This window comes from Oncorhynchus gorbuscha, linkage group LG13, assembly GCF_021184085.1.
Source record: "Oncorhynchus gorbuscha isolate QuinsamMale2020 ecotype Even-year linkage group LG13, OgorEven_v1.0, whole genome shotgun sequence".
NCBI classification, from domain to species: Eukaryota; Metazoa; Chordata; class Actinopteri; order Salmoniformes; family Salmonidae; genus Oncorhynchus; species Oncorhynchus gorbuscha.
Genome location: NC_060185.1, coordinates 42,083,015 through 42,110,328, shown reverse-complemented (window position 1 = coordinate 42,110,328; position 27,314 = coordinate 42,083,015). Strand labels below are relative to the sequence as shown.

The 27,314-nt window shown below is 45.5% G+C and overlaps 1 protein-coding gene across 1 annotated transcript; it reads left to right on the top strand.

Annotated features, from left to right (window-relative positions):
• The first annotated feature begins 7 nt into the window (after nucleotides 1–7).
• Nucleotides 8–27,305, top strand: LOC123992910 (mitogen-activated protein kinase kinase kinase kinase 5-like). Its single transcript, XM_046294535.1, has 31 exons — nucleotides 8–289; nucleotides 7,306–7,363; nucleotides 15,072–15,162; nucleotides 15,470–15,534; nucleotides 16,462–16,517; nucleotides 16,637–16,684; nucleotides 16,982–17,024; nucleotides 17,140–17,212; nucleotides 17,319–17,450; nucleotides 18,208–18,270; nucleotides 18,412–18,493; nucleotides 19,524–19,640; nucleotides 19,830–19,911; nucleotides 20,007–20,059; nucleotides 20,213–20,274; nucleotides 20,426–20,470; nucleotides 20,574–20,594; nucleotides 21,944–21,989; nucleotides 22,131–22,290; nucleotides 22,488–22,588; nucleotides 22,737–22,778; nucleotides 23,064–23,219; nucleotides 23,507–23,567; nucleotides 23,671–23,773; nucleotides 24,034–24,092; nucleotides 24,251–24,354; nucleotides 24,973–25,150; nucleotides 25,287–25,355; nucleotides 25,498–25,590; nucleotides 26,161–26,284; nucleotides 26,381–27,305. The coding sequence occupies exons 1-31, from the start codon at nucleotides 149–151 to the stop codon at nucleotides 26,475–26,477; spliced, it is 2,625 nt and encodes an 874-aa protein (XP_046150491.1). The 5' UTR covers nucleotides 8–148; the 3' UTR covers nucleotides 26,478–27,305.
• The last annotated feature ends 9 nt before the right edge of the window (nucleotides 27,306–27,314 follow it).

The window sequence follows — 27,314 nt, the reverse complement described above, 5'->3', positions numbered from 1 at the left end:
CAGAGATCATTTAGTTCAGGCAACAGAGTGAAAAAAGAGACGAGAGAGGGAGGGGGGTCTAACTGGTGAGTGAAGAAGGAAGGTGAGAGAAAGTGGTGTTCGTGCGCCTGCAGCAGCAGGAACAGCAGTCAGTGGAGGGAGTTTGTGTATGTGTGTGAGTTTGCGCCATGCCCCAGGAGTAATGGACTCCCAGAACCGGGCTGCACTGGACATCTCCACCCGGAACCCCCAGGAGGACTTTGAGATTCTGCTCCGGGTCGGTGGAGGCACCTATGGCGAGGTTTACAAGGTCAGAGATAAAAACAACTCACAGCCAGGACATTTTCAGAGAGTTTTATGTTACCTTGTTGCTGTGCTTTTTACTTTTTTGTGATGTTTCTCATGGTGGCCTGTGTTTCGAATGTCAATACTCTTACTTACAATAAAATATTAAATTTTATTTGTGGCTGCAAGCTATGGTTTGATTTCATGTAGGCCTAAATCATGTCGCAAGCAAATTAACCTTGTTGGATTAGTTTATTCACATTCTCAGGAAGTTTAGACTTCAGTTTTTTGTAATTCCTGTTTCAAAAAAGGAAGTGGTTTTCGAAAAAGCATATATGATCAGATATTTTCGATGTTTTTTTCAAACATGGGTTTCCTTTCTCTTCATCTTTCACTTTTGGTTAGTGAACATGGCCCTTTGTATATTACATGAAAGTGTATTATCTAAATTCTGTGGAATATGTTTCCCCAAGTAGTGAAGGATTGTGTCATAGCTCACCAGGGAATAGAGGTTGATCTGTTGTCTTTCTTCAGGTAACTGAGTCCTATACTTTTACCATGAGGTCAGTTGTGTTTACCCCAGTCAGTTACACTGTGACTTTGTATACAGCAGTTTTGTTAATGGGCAGAATGTGTTCTAAGTCAGTAACTGTGTTGGAACAAGACAACCTGTCACCTGTCAATTCACTGTCCAAAAGACACATTTATTGTGACCACATTAGGTACACAATGTGTTTACCTCGAATCAGGATAGGGCCTAAGGATGTGACCAATAGGTGAGTTGGAACATCACATCCATTCAAACAAATACAGAAGCTTGTCATTGATATGCATGGATGTTGGGAGGCAATATCCAACTGTATCTTTCAGCAACACTTGTTACCGACAAGTTGCAAGGACACATTAGATCTCTGAATATTGCATCCTGTCACAGAACTTTGCAGAAATGCAGTGTGTTTTGCACCTGTTTGAACACCACATGATGAGTGTGCTATTCAGCACCAGCCATGATCATTTCATTCAGTTGCTACGTATAGCATGAATTCAATGTGGAGCACACCATTTTCACTTTTATTCCATCAGGAACATTTTGTGTAAAATGTGTATCTTATGTGGAATTTATGCCCTTTCCAGAATCTTGGTATACTCTACGATGTCAATAATGGTATTGTAGAAGAAGGACAAAGATTTTATAATGTCATAAATGGCCTTACTGGACAAGCTTTGGAAGAGTTTGCCAGCTGCTGTGTTCAGGAGCTTGTCCACTGTACATGTGACTGATGCAAAGTAGGGGGGATATGAAGCGTACTTCCTCTCCCGAGAGAAACGGAGGCCACCGATAGATTCTGCTCTATTTTCACAGTGGTTTGCATTTATTCAACAACTTATGGTAGCAATGCCTGCGAACAGACAGTTGAATGTGAATAAATACACATTCAAAGCACTGAAGCCACAGGGGCTTTCACATACATACACTCACCCACAGGGGCTTTCACATACATACACTCACCCACAGGGGCTTTCACATACATACACTCACCCACAGGGGCTTTCACATACATACACTCACCCACAGGGGCTTTCACATACATACACTCACCCACAGGGGCGTTCACATACATACACTCACCCACAGGGGCTTTCACATACATACACTCACCCACAGGGGCTTTCACATACATACACTCACCCACAGGGGCTTTCACATACATACACTCACCCACAGGGGCTTTCACATACATACACTCACCCACAGGGGCTTTCACATACATACACTCACCCACAGGGGCTTTCACATACATACACTCACCCACAGGGGCTTTCACATACATACACTCACCCACAGGGGCTTTCACATACATACACTCACCCACAGGGGCTTTCACATACATACACTCACCCACAAGGGCTTTCACATACATACACTCACCCACAAGGGCTTTCACATACATACACTCACCCACAGGGGCTTTCACATACATACACTCACCCACAGGGGCTTTCACATACATACACTCACCCACAGGGGCTTTCACATACATACACTCACCCACAGGGGCTTTCACATACATACACTCACCCACAGGGGCTTTCACATACATACACTCACCCACAGGGGCTTTCACATACATACACTCACCCACAGGGGCTTTCACATACATACACTCACCCACAGGGGCTTTCACATACATACACTCACCCACAGGGGCATACACACAAGCTGACACATACAGGCACACACACACTCATCCACCCTCGAAGCCGGCCTATGTGTTGACTCAACAAGCAGACTGAACACTGATGGAGACCTGCAGATGCAGCACTTTGCTTACCCACAGTGTCAGGGAAACAGGCCAGCCTTGAGTGAGCATGTGTGGGAGAGAGAGAATAGGTTTGGTTAGCATGCTGTCTGTGTCAACAGTGTCTGGAGGGGGGTTGGGGGTCAAGGAAACAAAAATAAACACCAGAAAAATACCTGGACTTCTGCCAATATTTGTTAATGGGTCATATGTTAGTTTTTTGTTTTTCTTGTTGGGCAACTTCATGATGCTTCTCAGTAATTCAAAGAGCTGTGGGTTTTTATAGGTTGGTAATTCTGAACTCTATGTATCCACAACATTACCGTGGGTACATCTCTGTTGAACTACATTGTTATCAGGCCTCCCAACTGTCCCTAGGCCTCCTGTAAACACTTCTGCTTCGGCACACTTCCATAAAAGCTAAATATTTATTGGTACACATTGAACTAAGAATCCTTTTTTTCAACTTAAACTCCTATCTTCTATCTAGTGTAAATCCATTTGAATTCAATCATTTGTTGATAGCACTCCCGTTTGATTTGAACTAAACCTTCCATACATACAGTATTTGCCCATTGTAGAAGTGGTCAGAAAGTGACTATATTTTGGACCTGAATGTCAAAACATTCAAGAAATAAAGGTGCTCAAAGTTGACCTATTTTGCTTTTAAATTCAATCAAATTCAACCATTGGTATTTTCCACTGATAAAGACATGGATGTCTCATGGTATGGTGGGGTAAGCAAAATGGGTCAATTTGAGCACCTCTATCTCCCGAATGTTTTGACATTCATGTCCAAAACAGCCACTTTCTGACCACTTCTTCCATGGGCAAACATTTATGGATACTTTCAAAAGGTGATTGAATTCAAATGGATTTACCCTCCTATGCAAGTAGACTTGTTACATTTGTAGGCAGGGATCCTACTGATGTGACATTCAGAAGAACTACTTACTCAATTCTCAAGTTTTCGATGCAATAGAATTAATCTCACAGGCTCATAGGCATTGACTCCACAGTGGGTTATTGTGACGTGTCTCTGCCAATAAAATGTGATGACATTTTCTGCCGGGTGCAATCTTTGACAGAAAGTGGAAAATAAAGAAGTGAGAGAGTCATTGGTATTTACAGAATCTACACTTCACAATTAATGTATGTGTGTGTGTGTGGGGGGGGGGGGGTAACTTTACCACTTTAACTGGGGAAACTCTGAGAAAGAGGAAGGGAGAAAAATCCTTCCAAACAAAGGTGAGAGGTGATCGACAGTTCTACTTTGTGAAGTACCACTGGGAGGAAGTTAAGTTGTGATGTTCCTAAGGTTCACACACAGTGACACTCTTAAAGGTCACCTATCACCATTTACCATTGCACTGTTAAACCCATCCTTCATCCAAAACATGTTCTGCATTCGCCTATTTTTAGACATTTCATTTGAGTGATCATAAGTTACTCGTCATTATCGACTGCCGTGCTTCTTAAAATAAATTTGTCACTTCGTCCTCTGTGTGTAAGAGCTTGTGAGTGTCTGCATGTGTATCTATGTGGTGTCAGTCTGTCAACAAGGTCATTGACGTCACCATGGAAACTGCCTGGCTTCGATCACAACGTTTCCAGTGGTCTGCGAGATGAGCACTGTTTGTTTTGTGGCTTTTCTTCAGTGGCCATCTCTCTCCACTCAACCCAGCCCCCTGCCAGCCAACCCCATCCTATTATCTGTCTACTTTCCACTGTGCACATTCATGGGCTATGTTTAGTGTTGTTGTGTCAACCAACAAACAGGGTTTCTCATTGGTGTGCTCTAGTGTGTGTAGGCTTTGTGATTTGGCAATGCAGACGTAATTAACAGAGTCTGGGCAGTCTTGGTAGGTGTTTTGACACACTAAACTCTTTTCTGAGAAGTAGTTGGTGAACCAGTAAACAAAACAGTGAACGCCACAGTAAAGCTACGCCAACTCAACACTCATCCGATAATGAACACACATCTTCAATGGAAAGTAATTGTAGCATAAACTCATAGACCCAACATGATCCTAAACTGGGACATGCTTAACACCCCGGCCATCCTACAATCTAAACTTGATGCCCTCAATCTCACGCAAATTATCAATGAACCTACCAGGTACAACCCCAAATCGGTAAACACGGGCACCCTCATATATGTCATCCTATCCAACCTGCCCTCCAAATACAACTCTGATGTCTTCAACCAGGATCGCAGTGATCACTGCCTCATTGCCTGCATCCGTAAAGGGTCTGCGGTCAAACGACCACCGCTCATCACTGTCAAACGCTCCCTAAAACACTTCATTGAGCAGGCCTTTCTAATCGACCTGGCCTGGGTATCCTGGAAGGATATTGACCTCATTTCGTCAGTAGAGGATGCCTGGTTATTCTTTAAAAGGGCTTTCCTCACCATCTTAAATAAGCATGCCCCATTCAAAAAATGTAGAACCAGGAACCGATATAGCCCTTGGTTCACTCCAAACCTGACTGCCCTTGACCAGTACAAAAACATCCTGTGGCGTTCTGCATTAGCATCGAATAGCCCCCGCGATATGTAACTTTCAGGAACCAATATACACAGTCAGTCAGGAAAGCAAAGGTCAGCTTTTTCAAACAGAAATTTGCATCCTGTAGCACAAACTCCAAAAAGTTCTGGGATGCTGTAAAGTCCATGGAGAATAAGAGCACCTCCTCCCAGCTGCCCACTGCGCTGAGGCTAGGAAACACTGTCACCAACGATAAATCTACGATAATTGAGAATTTAATTGAGCATTTCTCTACGGCTGGCCATGCTCTCCACCTGGCTACCCCTACCCCGGTCAACAGCCCTGTACCCCCCCACAGCAACTTGCCCAAGCCTCCCCCATTTCTCCTTCACCCAAATCCAGATAGCTGATGTTCTGAAAAGCTGCAAAATCTGGACCCCTACAAATCAGCTAGGCTAGACAATCTGGACCCTCTCTTTCTAAAATGATCACACAAAATTGTTGCAACCCCTATTACTAGCCTGTTCAACCTCTCTTTCATATCGTCTGAGATCCCCAAAGATTGGAAAGCTGCCACGGTTATCCCCCTCTTCAAAGGGGGAAACAGGTCTTCGAAAGCCAAGTTAACAAACAGATCACCGACAATTTCAAATCCCACCGTACCTTCTCTGGTAGGCAATCTGGTTTCCGAGCTGGTCATGGGTGCACCTCAGCCACGCTCAAGGTCCTAAACGATATCATAACTGCCATCGATAAGAGACAATACTGTGCAGCTGTATTCATCGACGTGGCCAAGGCTTTTGACTCTGTCAATCACCACATTCTTATCGGCAGACTGAACAGCCTTCGTTTCTCAAATGACTGCCTCGCCTGGTTCACCAACAACTTCTCAGAAAGAGTTCAGTGTGTCAAATCGGAGGGCCTGTTGTCCAGACCTCTGGCAGTCTCTATGGGGCTGTCACAGGGTTCAATTCTCAGGCTGACTCAATGATGTTGCTCTTGCTGCTGGTGATTCTCTGTTCCACCTCTACGCAGACGACACCATTCTGTATACTTCTGGCCCTTCTTTGGACACTGTGTTAACTAACCTCCAGATGAGCTTCATTGCCATACAACTTTCCTTCCGTGGCCTCCAACTGCTCTTAAATACAAGTAAAACTAAATGCATGCTCTTCAACCAATGCTGCCCGCACGTTAGACTATAAACTCTCCTTCCAGACTCAAATTAAGCATCTCCAATCCAAAATTAAATCTAGAATCAGCTTCCTATTTCGCGACAAAGCATCCTTCACTCATGCTGGCAAACATATCCTCGTAAAACTGTCTATCCTGCCGATCCTTGACTTTGGCAATGTCATTTACAAAATAGCCTCCAACGCTCTACTCAGCAAATTGAATGCAGTCTATCACAGTGCCCTCCATTTTGTCACCAAAGTCCCATATACTACCCACCACTGCGACCTGTATGTTCTCGTTGGCTGGCCCGCGCTTCATATCTGTTGCCAAACCCACTGGCTCCAGGTCATCTATAAGTCTTTGCTAGGTAAAGCCCAGCCTTATCTCAGCTCAATAGTCACCATAGAAGCACCTACCTGTAGCACACGCTCCAGCAGGTATATTTGACCGGTCACCCGCATAGCCAATTACTAGTTTGGCTGCCTTTCCTTCCAGTTCTCTGCTGCCAATGACAGGAACGAATTGCAAAAATCACTGAAGCTGGAGACATATCTCCCTCACTAACTTTATGCACCAGCTGTCAGAGCAGCTCACAGATCACTGCACCTGTGCATAGCCCATCTGTAAATAGCCCATCCAACTACCTCATCCCCATACTGTTTTTTATTTATTTGTATTATTTTTTGCTCCTTTGCACCCCAGTATCTCTACTACTCTACATTCATCTTCTGCACATCTATCACTCCAGTGTTTACATTGTAATTATTGCACCACTATGGCCTATTTATTGCCTTACCTCTCTTATCTTACCTCATTTGCACACACTGTATATAGACTTTTTCTATTGTGTTATTGACTGTATGTTTGTTTATTCCATGTGTAACTCTGTGTTGTTTGTGTCGCACTGCTTTGCTTTGTCTTGGCCAGATTGCAGTTGTAAATGAGAACTTGTTCTCAACTAGCCTACCTGGTTAAATAAAGGCGAAATAAAAAAATCTGTCCTGAGGTCAGTGAATCAGGTTATACTCCCCCTTCCATAACAAGCCCACTGACTGATGCAGCTGTCTTTTCCTCAGGCTCGGAACAAGCAGAACGGGGAGCTGGCAGCTATCAAGGTCATCAAGATGGAGCCAGGTAAAGAAGTCCCCTCTGTTACTACAGATACTAGAGACCACACATCAATGATTTATATATACACTAGACGACTGATAGGGGTGCTTTGTTGAAGCCACCGTGCCTCCATCTTGGCACTCCCACACCGTTGTAAAAGTATTTTGGAAGATATAGAAATGCATTTATTAATGTCTCCATTCGTTTTTTATTAAAAAAACATGAGCTGGAGCACACCCAAAGAAAATGATTCTATGTGGAGGTGCTGACTAACGGCAAATAAACTAGAAGCTATAAAAATAAAGAGTTGCACACTCTATATATAAACTCCCAGTAATTTATTTGGTAAATCACCAACGTTTCATGAACACTATGCCTTCTTCAGGGTAATGTCATGAACACTTTGCCTTCTTCAGGTTAATGTCATGAACACGTTGCCTTCTTCAGGGTAATGTCATGAACACTTTGCCTTCTTCAGGGTAATGTCATGAACACTTTGCCTTCTTCAGGGTAATGTCATGAACACTTTGCCTTCTTCAGGTTAATGTCATGAACACTTTGCCTTCTTCAGGGTAATGTCATGAACACTTTGCCTTCTTCAGGGTAATGTCATGAACACTTTGCCTTCTTCAGGGTAATGTCATGAACACTTTGCCTTCTTCAGGGTAATGTCATGAACACTTTGCCTTCTTCAGGTTAATGTCATGAACACTTTGCCTTCTTCAGGGTAATGTCATGAACACTTTGCTTTCTTCAGGGTAATGTCATGAACACTTTGCCTTCTTCAGGGTAATGTCATGAACACGTTGCCTTCTTCAGGGTAATGTCATGAACACTTTGCCTTCTTCAGGGTAATGTCATGAACACTTTGCCTTCTTCAGGGTAATGTCATGAACACTTTGCCTTCTTCAGGGTAATGTCATGAACACTTTGCCTTCTTCAGGGTAATGTCATGAACACTTTGCCTTCTTCAGGGTAATGTCATGAACACTTTGCCTTCTTCAGGGTAATGTCATGAACACGTTGCCTTCTTCAGGGTAATGTCATGAACACTTTGCCTTCTTCGGGGTAATGTCATGAACACTTTGCCTTCTTCAGGGTAATGTCATGAACACTTTGCCTTCTTCGGGGTAATGTCATGAACACTTTGCCTTCTTCAGGGTAATGTCATGAACACGTTGCCTTCTTCAGGGTAATGTCATGAACACTTTGCCTTCTTCGGGGTAATGTCATGAACACTTTGCCTTCTTCAGGGTAATGTCATGAACACTTTGCCTTCTTCAGGGTAATGTCATGAACACGTTGCCTTCTTCAGGGTAATGTCATGAACACTTTGCCTTCTTCAGGGTAATGTCATGAACACTTTGCCTTCTTCAGGGTAATGTCATGAACACTTTGCCTTCTTCAGGGTAATGTCATGAACATGTTGCCTTCTTCAGGGTAATGTCATGAACACTTTGCCTTCTTCAGAGTAATGTCATGAACACTTTGCCTTCTTCAGGGTAATGTCATGAACACTTTGCCTTCTTCAGGGTAATGTCATGAACACTTTGCCTTCTTCAGGGTAATGTCATGAACAACCAATGACAATAGTGAGGGGTGTGCCATAATTATTAAGTTAATTAGAATGAATTGATTGAAACGGTTAAAAAACAATAATTTATGGCATATTAAATATATTAGGCTATTGTTATCATATGGAAACATAACTAAATATTGTACATAATATTAGCATCAACATATATTATTGATTAATTCAATTTCACATAGATATTTTATTGTTTCCTATTTCAGTTGTTGTTACATGTAAACTTTTGGTTCAACTATAATGCATTATAAGCATCATCAACAGGGGACATATTGGGTGTACAACAAAAAATACTTAAATGTTATTTTGTCCTTGAAACAGTTCATTGAAATACTGTAGAATTCCATCCATTCCTATGGAGGACTGCCAATATGGCCAACATGGTGGCTTCAAAGCCTCTCTGTTATGCTGGTGAATGAGGACCCAAAAGCGACTTGGCGAAAACAGAGTCTTTAATCCAGTAAAGTAAATATACAATCATAAAGCACAATTCCACTCGTAATGACGAGAACAGACTGGAGACTCGATCATGAACTGCAGGTTGCCTCGGGAAGGCACTTGAACGTAGCAGACTCAGACACCTGCTCACCACGCAGCATCTGAGGGAAACACGACACGACAGGGCGATACACAGACACAGCACGGTGAACAATAGACAAGGATCCGACAGGGCAGAAACGGAAAACAAGGGGAGAAATAGGGACTCTAATCAGGGAAAAAGATAGGGAACAGGTGTGGGAAGACTAAATGATTGATTAGGGGAATAGGAACAGCTGGGAGCAGGAACGGAACGATAGAGAGAAGAGAGAGAGGAAGGGAGAGAGAAAAAGGGGAACGAACCTAAAAAGACCAGCAGGGGGAAAACGAACAGAGGGAAAAGCAAAATGACAAGACAATATAAGACAAAACATGACAGTACCCCCCACTCACCGAGCGCCTCCTGGCGCACTCGAGGAGGAATCCTGGCGGCAACGGAGGAAATCATCAATAAGTGAACGGTCCAGCACGTCCCGAGACGGAACCCAACTCCTCTCCTCAGGACCGTAACCCTCCCAATCCACTAAGTATTGGTGACCCCGTCCCCGAGAACGCATGTCCATGATCCTACGTACCTTGTAAATAGGTGCGCTCTCGACAAGGACGGGAGGGGGGGAGGGAAGACGAACGGGGGTGCGAAGAAAGGGCTTGACACAGGAGACATGGAAGACAGGATGGACGCGACGAAGATGTCGCGGAAGAAGCAGTCGCACAGCGACAGGATTGACGACCTGGGAGAAACGGAACGGACCAATGAACCGCGGAGTCAACTTACGAGAAGCTGTCGTAAGAGGAAGGTTGCGAGTGGAAAGCCACACTATCTGGCCGCAACAATACCTTGGACTCTTAATCCTACGTTTATTGGCGGCTCTCACAGTCTGTGCCCTGTAACGGCAAAGTGCAGACCTCACCCTCCTCCAGGTGCGCTCACAACGTTGGACAAACGCTTGAGCGGAGGGAACGCTGGACTCGGCAAGCTGGGATGAGAACAGAGGAGGCTGGTAACCCAGACTACTCTGAAACGGAGATAACCCGGTAGCAGACGAAGGAAGCGAGTTGTGAGCGTATTCTGCCCAGGGGAGCTGTTCTGCCCAAGACGCAGGGTTTCTGAAAGAAAGGCTGCGTAGTATGCGACCAATCGTCTGATTGGCCCTCTCTGCTTGACCGTTAGACTGGGGATGAAACCCGGAAGAGAGACTGACGGACGCACCAATCAAACGACAGAACTCCCTCCAAAACTGTGACGTGAATTGCGGGCCTCTGTCTGAAACGGCGTCTAACGGGAGGCCATGAATTCTGAACACATTCTCGATGATGATTTGTGCCGTCTCCTTAGCGGAAGGAAGTTTAGCGAGGGGAATGAAATGTGCCGCCTTAGAGAACCTATCGACAACCGTAAGAATCACAGTCTTCCCCGCAGACAAAGGCAGACCGGTAATGAAGTCTAGGGCGATGTGAGACCATGGTCGAGAAGGAATGGGGAGCGGTCTGAGACGACCGGCAGGAGGAGAGTTACCTGACTTAGTCTGCGCGCAGTCCGAACAAGCAGCCACGAAACGGCGCGTGTCACGCTCCTGAGTCGGCCACCAAAAGCGCTGGCGAATAGACGCAAGAGTGCCTCGAACACCGGGATGACCAGCTAACTTGGCAGAGTGAGCCCACTGAAGAAAGCCAAACGAGTGGAAACAGGAACGAAAAGAAGGTTACTAGGACAAGCGCGCGGCGACGCAGTGTGCGTGAGTGCTTGCTTAACCTGTCTTTCAATTCCCCAGACTGTCAACCCGACAACACGCCCATAAGGAAGAATCCCCTCGGGATCAGTAGAAGCCACAGAAGAACTAAAAAGACGGGATAAGGCATCAGGCTTGGTGTTCTTGCTACCCGAACGGTAAGAAATCACAAACTCGAAACGAGCGAAAAACAACGCCCAACGAGCTTGACGAGCATTAAGTCGTTTGGCAGAACGGATGTACTCAAGGTTCTTATGGTCTGTCCAAACGACAAAAGGAACGGTCGCCCCCTCCAACCACTGTCGCCATTCGCCTAGGGCTAAGCGGATGGCGAGCAGTTCGCGGTTACCCACATCATAGTTGCGTTCAGATGGCGACAGGCGATGAGAAAAATAAGCGCAAGGATGAACCTTATCGTCAGACTGGAAGCGCTGGGATAGAATGGCTCCCACGCCTACCTCTGAAGCGTCAACCTCGACAATGAATTGTCTAGTGACGTCAGGAGTAACGAGGATAGGAGCGGACGTAAAACGTTCTTTTAGAAGATCAAAAGCTCCCTGGGCGGAACCGGACCACTTAAAACACGTCTTGACAGAAGTAAGAGCTGTGAGAGGGGCAGCAACTTGACCGAAATTACGAATGAAACGCCGATAGAAATTAGCAAAACCTAGAAAGCGCTGGAACTCGACACGTGACCTTGGAACGGGCCAATCACTGACAGCTTGGACCTTAGCGGAATCCATCTGAATGCCTTCAGCGGAAATAACGGAACCGAGAAAAGTAACGGAGGAGACATGAAAAGAGCACTTCTCAGCCTTCACGTAGAGACAATTCTCTAAAAGGCGCTGTAGAACACGTCGAACGTGCTGAACATGAATCTCGAGTGACGGTGAAAAAATCAGGATATCGTCAAGATAGACAAAAACAAAGATGTTCAGCATGTCTCTCAGAACATCATTAACTAATGCCTGAAAAACAGCTGGCGCATTGGCGAGACCAAACGGCAGAACCCGGTACTCAAAATGCCCTAACGGAGTGTTAAACGCCGTTTTCCACTCGTCCCCCTCTCTGATGCGCACGAGATGGTAAGCGTTACGAAGGTCCAACTTAGTAAAGCACCTGGCTCCCTGCAGAATCTCGAAGGCTGATGACATAAGGGGAAGCGGATAACGATTCTTAACCGTTATGTCATTCAGCCCTCGATAATCCACGCAGGGGCGCAGAGTACCGTCCTTCTTCTTAACAAAAAAAACCCCCGCCCCGGCCGGAGAGGAAGAAGGCACTATGGTACCGGCGTCAAGAGACACAGACAAATAATCCTTGAGAGCCTTACGTTCGGGAGCCGACAGAGAGTATAGTCTACCCCGAGGAGGAGTGGTCCCCGGAAGGAGATCAATACTACAATCATACGACCGGTGAGGAGGAAGGGAGTTGGCTCGGGACCGACTGAAGACCGTGCGCAGATCATGATATTCCTCCGGCACTCCTGTCAAATCGCCAGGTTCCTCCTGAGAAGTGGGGACAGAAGAAACGGGAGGGATGGCAGACATTAAACACTTCACATGACAAGAAACGTTCCAGGATAGGATAGAATTACTAGACCAATTAATAGAAGGATTATGACAAACTAGCCAGGGATGACCCAAAACAACAGGTGTAAAAGGTGAACGAAAAATCAAAAAAGAAATAGTCTCACTGTGGTTACCAGATACTGTGAGGGTTAAAGGTAGTGTCTCAAATCTGATACTGGGAAGATGACTACCATCTAAGGCGAACATGGGCGTAGGCTTGTCTAACTCTCTGAAAGGAATGTCATGTTTCCGAGCCCATGCTTCGTCCATGAAACAACCCTCAGCCCCAGAGTCTATCAAGGCACTGCATGTAGCACCCGAACCGGTCCAGCGTAGATGGACCGACAAAGTAGTACAGGATCTAGATGGAGAGACCTGAGTAGTAGCGCTCACCAGTAGCCCTCCGCTTACTGATGAGCTCTGGCTTTTACTGGACATGAATTAACAAAATGTCCAGCAAGTCCGCAATAGAGGCACAGACGGTTGGTGATCCTCCGTTCCCTCTCCTTAGTCGAGATGCGAATACCTCCCAGCTGCATGGGCTCAGTCTCTGAGCCAGAGGAGGGAGATGGTTGCGATGCGGAGCAGGGAAACACCGTTGACGCGAGCTCTCTACCACGAGCCTGGTGACGAAGATCTACCCGTCGTTCTATGCGGATGGCGAGAGCAATCAAAGAGTCCACACTTGAAGGAACCTCCCGGGAGAGAATCTCATCTTTAACCACTGCGTGGAGTCCCTCCAGAAAACGAGCGAGCAGCGCCGGCTCGTTCCACTCACTAGAGGCAGCAAGAGTGCGAAACTCAATAGAGTAATCCGTTATGGATCGATCACCTTGGCATAGGGAAGCCAGGGCCCTAGAAGCCTCCCTACCAAAAACTGAACGGTCAAAAACCCGAATCATCTCCTCTTTAAAGTTCTGGTAATTGTTAGAGCAATCAGCCCTTGCCTCCCAGATAGCTGTACCCCACTCTCGAGCCCGGCCAGTAAGGAGTGAAATGACGTAAGCAACCCGAGCTCTCTCTCTAGAGTATGTGTTGGGTTGGAGAGAGAACACAATATCACACTGGGTGAGAAAGGAGCGGCACTCCGTGGGCTGCCCGGAGTAGCAAGGTGGGTTATTAACCCTAGGTTCCGGAGGCTCGGCAGGCCAGGAAGTAACAGGTGGCACGAGACGAAGACTCTGGAACTGTCCAGAGAGGTCGGAAACCTGAGCGGCCAGGTTCTCCACGGCATGGCGAGCAGCAGACAATTCCTGCTCGTGTCTGCCGAGCATGGCTCCTTGGATCTCGACGGCAGTGTTACGAGCGTCTGTAGTCGCTGGGTCCATTCTTTGGTCGGATCCTTCTGTTATGCTGGTGAATGAGGACCCAAAAGCGACTTGGCGAAAACAGGTCTTTAATCCAGTAAAGTAAATATACAATCATAAAGCACAATTCCACTCGTAATGACGAGAACAGACTGGAGACTCGATCATGAACTGCAGGTTGCCTCGGGAAGGCACTTGAACGTAGCAGACTCAGACACCTGCTCACCACGCAGCATCTGAGGGAAACACGACACGACAGGGCGATACACAGACACAGCACGGTGAACAATAGACAAGGATCCGACAGGGCAGAAACGGAAAACAAGGGGAGAAATAGGGACTCTAATCAGGGAAAAAGATAGGGAACAGCTGTGGGAAGACTAAATGATTGATTAGGGGAATAGGAACAGCTGGGAGCAGGAACGGAACGATAGAGAAAAGAGAGAGAGGAAGGGAGAGAGAAAAAGGGGAACGAACCTAAAAAGACCAGCAGGGGGAAAACGAACAGAGGGAAAAGCAAAATGACAAGACAATATAAGACAAAACATGACACTCTCAATGGCCAATACATAGCATCAGCAATCCAGGGTTTATGTACTGTACATCATTGGTTCAAATACTATTTGATATCTTTCAAATACTTGGAGCGTTCACTTTAACCTGTCTGGAGTGCCAGGTGGGCAGGGTTTTGGTCATTCTAGACATTTATATTGATTCCATTACAACAGGCAAGCTCAATCGAGCACAAAAATAGTAGTTGAAATGATTTCAAGTAGTATTTCAACCCAGGTCTGAAAGAAACAAACCTTTCAATCCACATTGGTAACATATTTCTGCAGTAATGCCGGTGTCAAATGTTACCATTCCACAAAAGTAGTTGGTAACAAACCAAAATGATGTTGTGGTGCTATATTGTGACATCATCTGGCACCCATATGCACTGCAGTGTAGTACATGGTATAAAATGATATGAGATGATATGACCCTTTTCTCACACAGAGGAGGACTTCTCAGTAATCCAGCAGGAGATCGTCATAGTGAAGAGCTGCAAGCACCGTAACATTGTGGCCTACTATGGCAGCTATATACAGTGAGTGGGCACTGAGGAGGCCCTGCCACACACAGCCACATATCATACACTAGTTGGAATAGGATGATACAGACTAATTGGAAATATTATCAGTTGTGATCATGATAAAGTTACTGGGAGTATAACCTTTTCATATGACAGATGTGTGTGTGTGTGTGTGTGTGTGTGTGTGTGTGTGTGTGTGTGTGTGTGTGTGTGTGTGTGTGTGTGTGTGTGTGTGTGTGTGTGTGTGTGTGTGTGTGTGTGTGTGTGTGTGTGTGTGTGTGTGTGTGTGTGTGTGTGTGTGTGTGTGTGTATGTGTTTCCAGGGCCAACAAGCTGTCGATCTGCATGGAGTTCTGTGGAGGAGGCTCTCTTCAGGACGTTTACCATGGTGTGTGTGTGTGTGTGTGTGTGTGTGTGTGTGTGTGTGTGTGTGTGTGTGTGTGTGTGTGTGTGTGTGTGTGTGTGTGTGTGTGTGTGTGTGTGTGTGTGTGTGTGTGTGTGTGTGTGTGTGTGTGTGTGTGTGTGTGTGTGTGTGTGTGTGTGTGTGTGTGCCAGCTTAGGTTGATTTAGGATTTATCTCTTCAACTGAGAAAACGCTGAGGAGGAAGGTGAACATATCAGACAAACAAAAAGCGAGAGGTGATCTACAGTATGTGTGAATGAGAGACAAATAGGTGGTTTGATCAGGCTTTGAATACAGATCAGTCTCACAACCAGCCGGGTTTACTTTGTGACGAACATCTGTCAGGAAGTCATGTCATGTTATGATGTGCCCAAAGTTCAAACACAGGGACACTCTTAAAGGTCAACTACACAACTACACTAAATAGCACAAAAAGGTGCTATCTAGAACCTAAAAAGGTTATTTGGCTGTCCCTATATGAGAACCCTTTGAAGAACCCTTTTTGGTTCCAGGTAGAACTCTTTTGGGTTCCATATAAAACCCTTTCCAAAGAGAATTTTACGTGGAACCCAAAATTGTACTACCTGGAACCAAAAAGGGTTATTCTATAGGGACATCCGAAGAACCCTTTTGGAACCCTTTTTTTGTAAGAGTGTATCACCATTACACTGCAAAACCCCTCTGCCCAAAACATATTTTGCATTTGCCTATTTTTATAGATTTAAGTGAGTTCCTCATCATTATCGACTGCTATACTTCTTAAGACATTTTATCACTTCGTCCCCTAGAGAATGTGTGTTGAATACAGGTGTGTGTGTGTGAGTGAGAGTATGTGTGTGGGTGAACTGGAGCAGATTACACTCTACTACTGTAACAGAGTGTCCTACTTCACCCCCTCTTTTCTCCCTCTAGTGACCGGGCCTCTCTCTGAGCTTCAGATTGCATTTATCTGCAGGGAGATGTTTCAGGTAAGATCACTCATATCACACGTATAGAGTATAAAGTGTATAACATGTCACTTTGGTTGTTATAGATAATAGTTGTTTTGATATCAACACGTAACCGTGTACTAACTGTCTACCTGCAGGGTCTGGATTACTTACATGGCCAGAAGAAGATTCACAGAGACATAAAGGTGAGATGACCAGGGTTGACTCCCTAATCTGCTGGGATGAGTTAGGCCTCTATAACGGTTATGAATGGCCCATAGGGGCAGGAGCCTATCTCCTGTTTCAGTAGCATGAGTCAACTTGATGTACTAGAACACCTCCTAGACAGGACGCTAGTCTGACACTAAGGACCGTTCTGGCTCAGACAAGGCTTGCTTTAAGTTAGGATGCAATGTTTGGTGTGTTTTCATGCTGTCCAGACGGAATATACTGTACACATTGCTCTGTCGTGATCGCTTGTGTCTTGTCTTCCTGTTGTCCAGGGGGCCAACATCCTCCTGAATGACCAAGGAGAGGTGAAGCTAGGTGTGTGACTGTGAAGCCCTAAAACACTCAACAGGCGATAAATCATAACACTTAAATCAGAGATTTTTGTCCTCACATATTAAATAAGTGACATGTTTATTGTCTGGCCGTTTAGCGGACTTTGGGATTTCGGCACAGATCACGGCTACTTTGGCACGGCGGATGTCCTTCATCGGGACTCCTTACTGGTGAGGTTGAAGGTCAAATGAGTCCCCTCCATGTGGCTCTTCTCGAGGTTGTATGTGATGTCAGATGGTCTTGATGTTGATGGTAGCGGTGGCCCGTGTCTTCCAGGATGGCGCCAGAGGTGGCTGCCGTGGAGATAAAGGGGGGTTACAATGAGCTGTGTGATGTGTGGTCTGTGGGAATCACTGCCATCGAGCTGGCTGAGCTGCAGCCTCCCCTATTCGATGTGCACCCACTACGGTAATCACAAACACACTCAAATCATTCCTTTAACCCACACACACACACACAACATTCTTTCTTACATTCAGGCTCCCCGCAGAAAGAATCTAGACTTTCCTCCTTCCACACCCCCTCATGTTCCAGTTGGATATACATTCATGCTTTTAACCAATTACGCACATGCCTACCCCCACTTTTTACTTCACCTTTATTATATACTTTACAAGTCAATTAAGAACTCATTCTTATTTACAATACTGACCTGTGACGACACACACACACACACAGACAGACACACAGACAGACAGACAGACAGACAGACACACAGACAGACAGACAGACAGACAGACAGACAGACAGACAGACAGACAGACAGACAGACAGACAGACAGACAGACAGACAGACAGACAGACAGACAGACAGACAGACAGACAGACAGACAGACAGACAGACAGACAGACAGACAGACAGACAGACAGACAGACAGACAGACAGACAGACAGACAGACAGACAGACAGACAGACAGACAGACAGACAGACAGACAGACAGACAGACAGACAGACAGACAGACAGACAGACAGACAGACAGACACGTGACGTCACTGGCCACAGTCCTCCATCAGGTGCTCATTCTCCTGGTTGACAGCCAGCACAGATCCATTGGCTGAGTCTCAGACAGACAGACACAGACTTGTTATGGATTAGGAGCACGTGCACGAACGTGCACGACTGACAGACACAAACCTCACATTAAAATCTTGTCTTTTCTCAGGGTGCTGTTCCTCATGTCCAAAAGTGGCTACCAGCCTCCTAAACTAAAGGAAAAGTCCAAATGGTATGCAGTAAGACCATTACTATCCACTTGAGCTGTGGAAATGATACCTGTATTCCTTAATTCATTCAGTCAATTAATCTACGGTCTGTAATATGCAGTTGGTTAAAACAACAGTATTTTCTTCTACCACTTTCATGTTAGGTCCTCGATTTTCTATAACTTTGTCAAGACGATGCTGATCAGGAACACTAAGAAGAGACCCAGTGCCTCAAAGATGCTGACAGTGAGTAAACACAGAGAATGTCTCTCTTCTCTGCTCGATCTTACTCACCCACCTCTCCTCTTTCTCCTTGCCTCACCTTTCCTAAAAATGCACTAGCTAGAATGGTGCAAAATCTCAAGAGTCCAGCAGAGTAGTCTGTCTGACCTGTACAACAGACAAGTGGTGAGGAAGGCAGAATCCATCCTGTCTGACTGTACCCACCCCATACACCATGAGTTCCAGGTCCCCACTGTAGATTCCCCACTGTTAAGACTAACATATACAAGCACTCCTTCACCCCCTATGGCCATTGCCCTTTTCAATACATGGAAGAGAAGGAGTTAGGCTAGGAAAGATGATTTTGAGGATGATGACGGTAATATGTTGTTGATGATGGTGGTGTTGACATTGATGAGGTTTTTTAGTTTTTGTCAGCACATTGTTGATATGTTGTTGATGAGATGATCTAAGAACGCACTGAGCACTTTACTTATTAGGCAACTTTGGCTTGCTATACTTTTGTGGTGCTGCTAACGTCGATCACTAGTAGGCCTACTGTGTACACTGAGTATACCAAACATTAAGAACACCTTCCTAATGTTGAGTTGCACCCCCTTTTGCTCTCAGAACAGCCTCAATTCTCTGGGACATGAACTCTACAAGGTGTCGAAAGCGTTCCACAGGGATGCTGGCCCGTATTGACTCCAATGTTTCCCACAGTTGTGTCAAGTTGGCTGGATGTCCTTTGGGTGGTGGACCATTCATGATTCACAGGGGAAACTGTTGAGCATGAAAAACCCAGCAGCGTTGCAGATCTTGATACAAACCAGTGCACCTGGCACCCACTACCATACCCATATCAATGGCTTGAGCTCCTCTATTCATGTCTTGTAGTACCTGTAATCCTTTTTCACTTCCTAATTTCTCTCTCGCTCTCACTGTCTGTCTTCGTGTCTCTCTCTCTCTCTGTCTCTCTGTCTCTGTCTCGGTCTGTCTCTGTCTCTCTCTCTCTCTCTCTGTCTCTCTCTCTCTCTGTCTCTCTGTCCTGCAGCACCTGTTTCTGACCCAGCCGTGTCTGAGACAGGATCTGATCTTGGATCTGCTGGAGAAGCTGCGTCACCCTGAGAAACTGAAGCCCTGCCTGCCGTCTGAGGAGGAGGATGTGGAGGTCAGAGCATCACACACTTGCCTTCCACAATCAAGCACACACACACACACACCATAAAATCATATAGTAATAAACATTGTATATACAATAAATATCAATAATACACATCGATTTACATGATCACACATTGTAAAAGACATGTCAAATGTAAATGCGGCACTCATGGCTATATGGTGATATCTCCTATAGGTTGTGGTACCTGGCTCCTTGAGAAGGATTCACTCCATTAACAGACACAACCAGGCAGAGAGAACCAACTCTGACATCAGCTGTGAGATATATTCAGTTCGTTTTTTTCTTTGTCCGGGAAATGTTATCGGTTGTATACATGTGCAACTAATCATTGGATTGGTGTGTGTGTTATAGTGGAGCAGCTCTACACCAAGAGACCAGTAAAGACAGCCCCACCAGAAGCAATGGTACGTGTCTGTGCGTAAGCGTGTGTGTGAGTGTGTCCATGTGCGTACCTATGGTGCTGTCCATGCCTGTGTACCACTGTGCTTCCCAGTACAAACGTAGGCCTGCGTGTCTTATTGATCAGAGTCGTCTGTCATTGTCTTTCTGTGCTTCAGGTACGACCTACAGTACAGTGTTCCACACTGGGATCCACTGGCAGCGACAAGAGTCTAATCAGGTAAGTGGATTACTGCTTAGCAAGCCAATCACACACTGACTGGCGGCTCCATCATCTCCAAGTCTTACAGAGCAAATGATCCAATGAGTAATGAGGAGACCACTGTTGACTACCGATCTTAACCAGCACTGTGTTGATCTCGTTCCCGTAGGGACCAATGCCTGGACTCGGATGATGACTACGATGACGTGGACATGTAATCCTAACGCACACTTGATTATTCATTCATCAGCTTGACATTTCTTCAGTTGTACATTTGTCTGATTCGTTTGACAACCCTCTCTTCCTTCTCTCCACAGTCCCACCATCTGCACCAGGAGGTAAGTAATCCTACTGAGACATATACATACTTCACCCATTCCCTCTGACCTATGTTTCTGGGCCCGTATTCATAAGGCGTCCCAGAGTAGGAGTGCTGATTGGTCGGCACCCCCTCTCTTATCCACTGTGGTAAAACTCTTCCTAGATGAGCACTCCCACTCTGATACACTTCGTGAACACAGGTCTGGATGTACACTCTTAGAAATAAGAATTCCAAAAAGGTTTTCCTATGACGAAGAAGCCTTTTTTCCCCCCTAAGTGTGTACTGTATTTCTCGGATGGGATGGAGTCGATGGACTGCTCTCAACATCATTGTCTTTACCATGCTTGTGGCATAGACGGGTTGGTTGTCTAGTAACAGAACTGAAGCGTGCGTAACTATGGGACATGCTGAATGCACCGAGGTGTCTGTTTAAACTACTAGCACACAGCTCAGACACCTATCCATACCACACAAGACATGCCACCAGAGGTCTCTTCACAATCCCCTAGTCAAGAAAGGACTATTGGAGGCGCACAGTACTACATAGAGCCATGACTACATGGAACTCTATTCCACATCAAGTAACTGATGCAAGCAGTAGAATCAGATTTTAAAAAACAGATAAAAATACACCTTATGGAACAGCAGGGACTGTGAAGAGACACACACAGGCCCAAACACACATACACATTATAAGACACGCACTCTACACACACGTACAGACGGATGTTGTATTGTAAATATGTAATAGTGGAGTAGTGGCTACATTTATTGCATTAAGTGTTTTAAAATGCAATATTTTAAATTGTATTTAACTGCCTTATTAATGTTGCCGGACCCCAGGTAGAGTAGCTGTTGCCTTGGCAGCAGCTAATGAGGATCCTTAAATACAGGTGGGACAAAATAGACGGGGTTGGCTTAGACTGTTGACAACATGTAAACTATATTTTGTCTCCAAATGTTTATTGAAAATACAAAATACATTTGCACAATGAGCACTTGTTGTCTCTCAAATACATCGTTACAGTTGTTGGTAGCAAGCTAGCAAATGTTTTGCAATATTAGCATAGACATAGACATGAGTCAAAACACCTCAAAACAAGACATGGTATCAATAAGAAGATACAACGAGCTGAAACGAGATACCTACGATTCCCCACATGGCAGCCTCTTGTTATTGTTGCTAACTATCTGGCCGTTCAGAATGATAACAACACCCACCTTCCAGCCACATCGATGCGCACATAAGTTTTTGGGACGTTGTCAGCCAACCCGTCTATATAACAGAGCTTTATGGGAAATTTGATTCAAAGAAAGAAAACAACAATCTGAAACACTGAACTATTTCTGTTTCTCCCTGAACAGCGAAACAATCCCACTAGATGACATCCCACCCCCACTCCCTCCTAAGGTATACAACAACTACATTTTTCTAAACTACAGTATGTCAATGTGTGACCTCTACAAATCCCATGTGTCTATAAATATGGTGTTGACATACAGTTGATAAAGGCCACATTCCCAGTGCCTGACCTTATGTATTCCCACACAGCCCAAAGTTTATACCAGTTCAGAGGAGTTTGTGACAGGGGAGGACGAACGTGGCCGGATACTGCGCACCCTCTACGCCCCCTCGCCGCTCCTGCGGACATCTAGTGGCACCCACACACGCCCTGTCCCTCGTCCACGGTCCCAGCGAAACGTCAACTCCGGTGAGTGTCAACTCCACTCTTATCCCTATTTGTTACCTACAGTTACAGATATAGGATCTTCATTTGATCACCCGGTTGTCCCTTCTGAATTGCGTACCATGTACAGTGAATGACCTTTGACCTGTGACATTTACCCTGAAGCGCATCTTCTCCATGCTCTCTGATGTACAGTAACAACATGATTGTGTCCCCTGTAGACCCTGTTTCCTTCCCATTACACATAACAGACAGATCAGCGGGCCTCCAACCGCCTGAGCTGCCCCCCAAGAAAGACAGGAGAAGGAGACAGCCCCCCCAGGTATGGATGGGACCAGAAATTAAAACAGCAATTCATTTTTCCTTCTGAGTGGTGGACCAGGAAAACGCATCACTTGTTGGCTTGCAGAAATGTGGATGAACTGATTCCAAAATGCATGTTTAGAATAGGTGTCTGTTTTCTATTTCAGGATCCGGTTGAATGTCCCAGCCCTGTGCTGAAGAAACCACCAGTAAGTTTGTCCACCAATCTCACGAGTACGCCGATCTAAAGTTTACGACAGTTACTGTAGCTGTGTATCGATGCACTGAGACGTACTCACACCTTTATCTGGAACACTACACACACACTATGAACAATGAGAGTGACTCCTGGGCCCGTTCATAAAGCAGTTGAGGTTTTTGTTTTAGATCCTAATGAATTAGATTATATAGACATGAGGGAAATGATCCTAGATCAGCACTCCTACACTGAGATGGTTTATGAATATGGGTCCTGTTCTCCACCTCGTGTCTAGGTGTACTTTAAGAAAGTATTCCATGGCTGTCCGTTGAAAGTGAATAGTTCAACGATGTGGGACCATCCGACAACCAAAGACCACCACCTGATCCTGGGAGCAGACGAGGGGATCTACACCCTCAACCTGAACAGCTCAGAGGCCACCATGGAGCTGGTGAGAATCTGCTCGAATGTCTTTCCATGTCTGCAGCGAGGCTAGATTTGGTCGCATTGCGTGATGACAATAGCGAGATGAACCAGTTCCAAAGCCCTGGACCAGAGCTATAGTCAGGCTGAATTTATGGTCTTCAAGATTAAGCTCATGCTACAGTATGACAGCACAAGTCAGGAAGATGAATGTTGTAGGTACAGTATTCGATTTTGCTTTCATATGGCTTGTAATCTCTATTTAACTCTTCATGTGCCTCACTCATCCGCTGTTCTCTTCCCCCTCTCCTGCAGCTCTATCCAGGAAAGTGCAGCTGGGTTTACACCATTAGTAATGTCCTCATGTCAATATCAGGTGAGATTCTGCAAGCCATAGTCATTCTACAATACTAACATCTGTCAAATAAAATAGATCAAATAAACTGAAATCATCTGTGTGTGTGTGTTTTCCTCCACAGGTAAGTCGTCCCAGCTCCATTCTCACTTACTGAAGGAGTTGTATGAGCAGGCCCGAAAGGAGCAGCGAATGGTGGCCTTGCCAACCCACAGACTATTGCCTAGGTAACCCTATAATCCATTGCCATACGCTAGTGCCGGGTCTTATTCATTAGTGAACACCGTAGCAAAGCCTTTCCCAACCGAAGAGCAAAACAAGCATTTCATATTGGATAAGTTCAGTTGTAGTCCCTCCCCGTTTAGGCCCATTTCCTTCCGCTTGGTTCCTAGTGAATACGACCCTGGTGTTTTGTTGTTGATTATAACATTTTCTCCCCCTGTAATTAGTATTATTCATCAACATACATCTTATTTCTTGTTTGCAGGAAGTTTGCTGTCTCATGTAAAATACCGGACACCAAAGGCTGCAAGACCTGCTCAGTGGGTGAGAAAAGAGGAGTTGAGAATTCTGTTTAACTTGATTTAAAAAAAGGGTCCAGGCGATCAGTCACTGAACTTCAGTTGTAACATGAGTGGTTGGTTTGAAGTCAAAGTTGATTTGACTTCAAGTGTCTGCTAAATGACTGTTAACGCTCCCTCCAGCCAGTAACGTTCAGCGGGGCTGTGTGTTCCTGTGCTGTGCCCTGGAGACCAGTGTAGTGCTCCTGCAGTGGTACGAGCCCATGCAGAAGTTCATGCTCATCAAGGTGAGTACACACAGGATCTCACAGCATCCCTTCTCATCATCCTGCTGCCCACTGTCTTCCTGGGTCCTATTCAGTAGGCACATCGTAGTAGTAGGCACATCGTAGTAGTAGGCACATGGTAGCAGTAGGCACATTGTAGCAGTAGGCACATCGTAGCAGTAGGCACATCGTAGCAGCAGGCACATTGTAGCAGTAGGCACATTGTAGCAGTAGGGAGATCGTAGCAGTAGGCACATCGTAGCAGTAGGCACATCGTAGCAGTAGGCACATCGTAGCAGTAGGCACATCGTAGCAGTAGGCACATCGTAGCAGTAGGCACATCGTAGCAGTAGGCACATCGTAGCAGTAGGCACATCGTAGCAGTAGGCACATCGTAGCAGTAGGCACATCGTAGCAGTAGGCACGTAGGCACAAAGACCTTATCGGATAGGCAAGTTCAGGTAGTTCTTCCATGTTTCGCATCGTAGCAGTAGGCACATCGTTTCAAATCGTAGTTCTTCCATGTTTCGCGCCGTTTCAAATCGTTTTCTCCCTACTAGACACAACCCTGTATTGACGTCTACTGTCACAGCTGACAGTCTCTGACCACTTCCCTGACTGTGTATTTGTCCCCTGCAGCACTTTGACTTCCCCCTGCCCAGTCCCCTGCGTGTGTTTGAGATGGTGGTGGCTCCGCAGCAAGAGTACCCTCTAGTGTGTTTCGGGGTACACAGGGGCCCCAGTCCTGAGCAGCCCATTCAACTGGACAACATGAACCTCAACTCCAACACCTCTTGGTTCACCAACACTGGCTTAGGTACTATGAACTGAATACTCAACTGAACACATCACAGGCTTGTTTCTATGAACATTCAGTTCAATGAAGTAGTGAGGTTTCTTCTTAGTTTGGACCAATCTAACAGATTTTTTGTAACTGTGTGTTTGTGTTCCAGAGAGCCGGTGTCCTGGCACAGTGCAGGTGAACCAGCTGGACTGTAACACTCTGCTGGTGCTCTTTGAGAGTAAGTCATGTTGTTATCATCACCATCCTCAGGAAGAGTAGGCTAGTTACAGACCAATAGCGGTGTCTCTATCAGTCTATAAGAGCTCAATTAAATGTGTAGGAAGGGCTAATGTGTGTGTGTGCCTCTGCCCTCTGAATAGATTCAGTACACATAGTGGGCCTGGAGGGGGCGCAGAGGAGCCACTGGACGCTTCAAGCTGAGACCACTTTCACTTTTGATGTGGAAGCTGTAGGTAAGAAGGGGAGGAGTAGAGGAGCATGGTCATCATGATACAATCATTGTGAGGTTTGAGGGGTGGGGGGAATATTGGGATATGGAGGGCCTACTACACATTCTCACCCTCTGTCTGACTGTCTGTCTGTCTGAGAGCCTAATGTACATTATCTCCCTCTGTCTGTCTGTCTGATGGCCTAATTTACATTCTCACCCTCTGTCTGTCTGGCTGGCTGAGGGCCTAATGTACAGTATCTCCCTCTGTCTGTCTGTCTGTCTGTCTGTCTGTCTGTCTGTCTGTCTGTCTGTCTGTCTGTCTGTCTGTCTGTCTGTCTGTCTGTCTGTCTGTCATTCTCACCCTGTCTGTCTGGCTGGCTGAGGGTCTGTCTGTCTGTCTGTCTGTCTGTCTGGTCTGTCTGTCTGTCTGTCTGTCTCTGTCTGTCTGTCTGTCTGTCTGTCTGGCTGATGGCCTAATTTACATTCTCCCTCTGTCTGTCTGTCTGTCTCTCTGTCTGTCTGTCTGTCTGTCTGTCTGTCTGTCTGTCTGATGGCCTAATTTACATTCTCACCCTCTGTCTGTCTGGTTCAGTGTATTTTGAGAACACTCTGCTGGCCATGTGGCGTCATGGCTGGCAGAGGAGAGGAGAGGGCCCAGACATACTACAGGAGATCACAGACCCCAGGAAGACCTACCGTCTAGTGGGATCAGACCGGTATGTGTGCCTGTATAATTTCATGGGATACACACTCTCACACACACAAAATCTAGTTTAAATATAGTTTTGATTGACTCATTAATAACCCCGCAGGATAGTTGTCATGGAGACGCGGCAGTGTGAGGACCATTCGGGGCTCTGTAACCTGTACATCCTGGAGATTGCCGAGAACTATGTCCCAGTACCTTGAGAACTCTAGAACATGGAACCGAGCTCAAAGTAGCACCCCTCTGAACACTTCAAGCGGCAGCCATGGCACTGTGTCGTCCATGTCAAACAATACTGCTTTGCTGCTGGTTTAAAGGAGCACAGCCTGAATTCATCCCTCATAATATGTGAGCAGCTTCAACTGCGAGCCCACACAGGCAGACTGTGCCCAGACACACATGTGCATTCATTCCTCCACAAATACCTATTTATCCTGTAACAGTACCACAGTACTTGCCCTCAACTGCAACCTGGTTTCAGAGCATTTCATATTATTCTGTATGTAAATCAGAGGCACTCCATTTAGTATGATATGCTACGTTTTGTAATGGTATGTATTCATTTGTGAATGTCCATCACTCATTTCGTATGATATGTTAAAAATTACAATTCCTATTATGTTTTGAATTTGCAACATGTACAATATGTAACAAATTGGCAAAAGTACGATATGTTACGAATTCTAGCTATGTGGCTAATGTTAGCTAGACTAGGGGTTAGGGTTAAGTTTAAGAGTTAGGTTAAAGGGTTAGGGGAAGGGTTAGCTAAAAGAGTTAAGGTTAGGAATATTGGAAGGGATAGCTAACATGTTAAATAGTTGCAAAGTAGCTAGAAGGTAGTAAATTATTGGAAAATTGCTAATTATCATACTAATTTCAGTGTTCCGGAATTACATTGACTATGTTACGTCCAGTCTTTGAGACCAGGCTGTCTTTTTTTCATCCACAGACTCACACACATAGGGGCCTACATTTCCCATCACAATCCATTCAAATAAATGGGGAACGTTACCCAATAAAGATCTTCCAAATCTGACTTA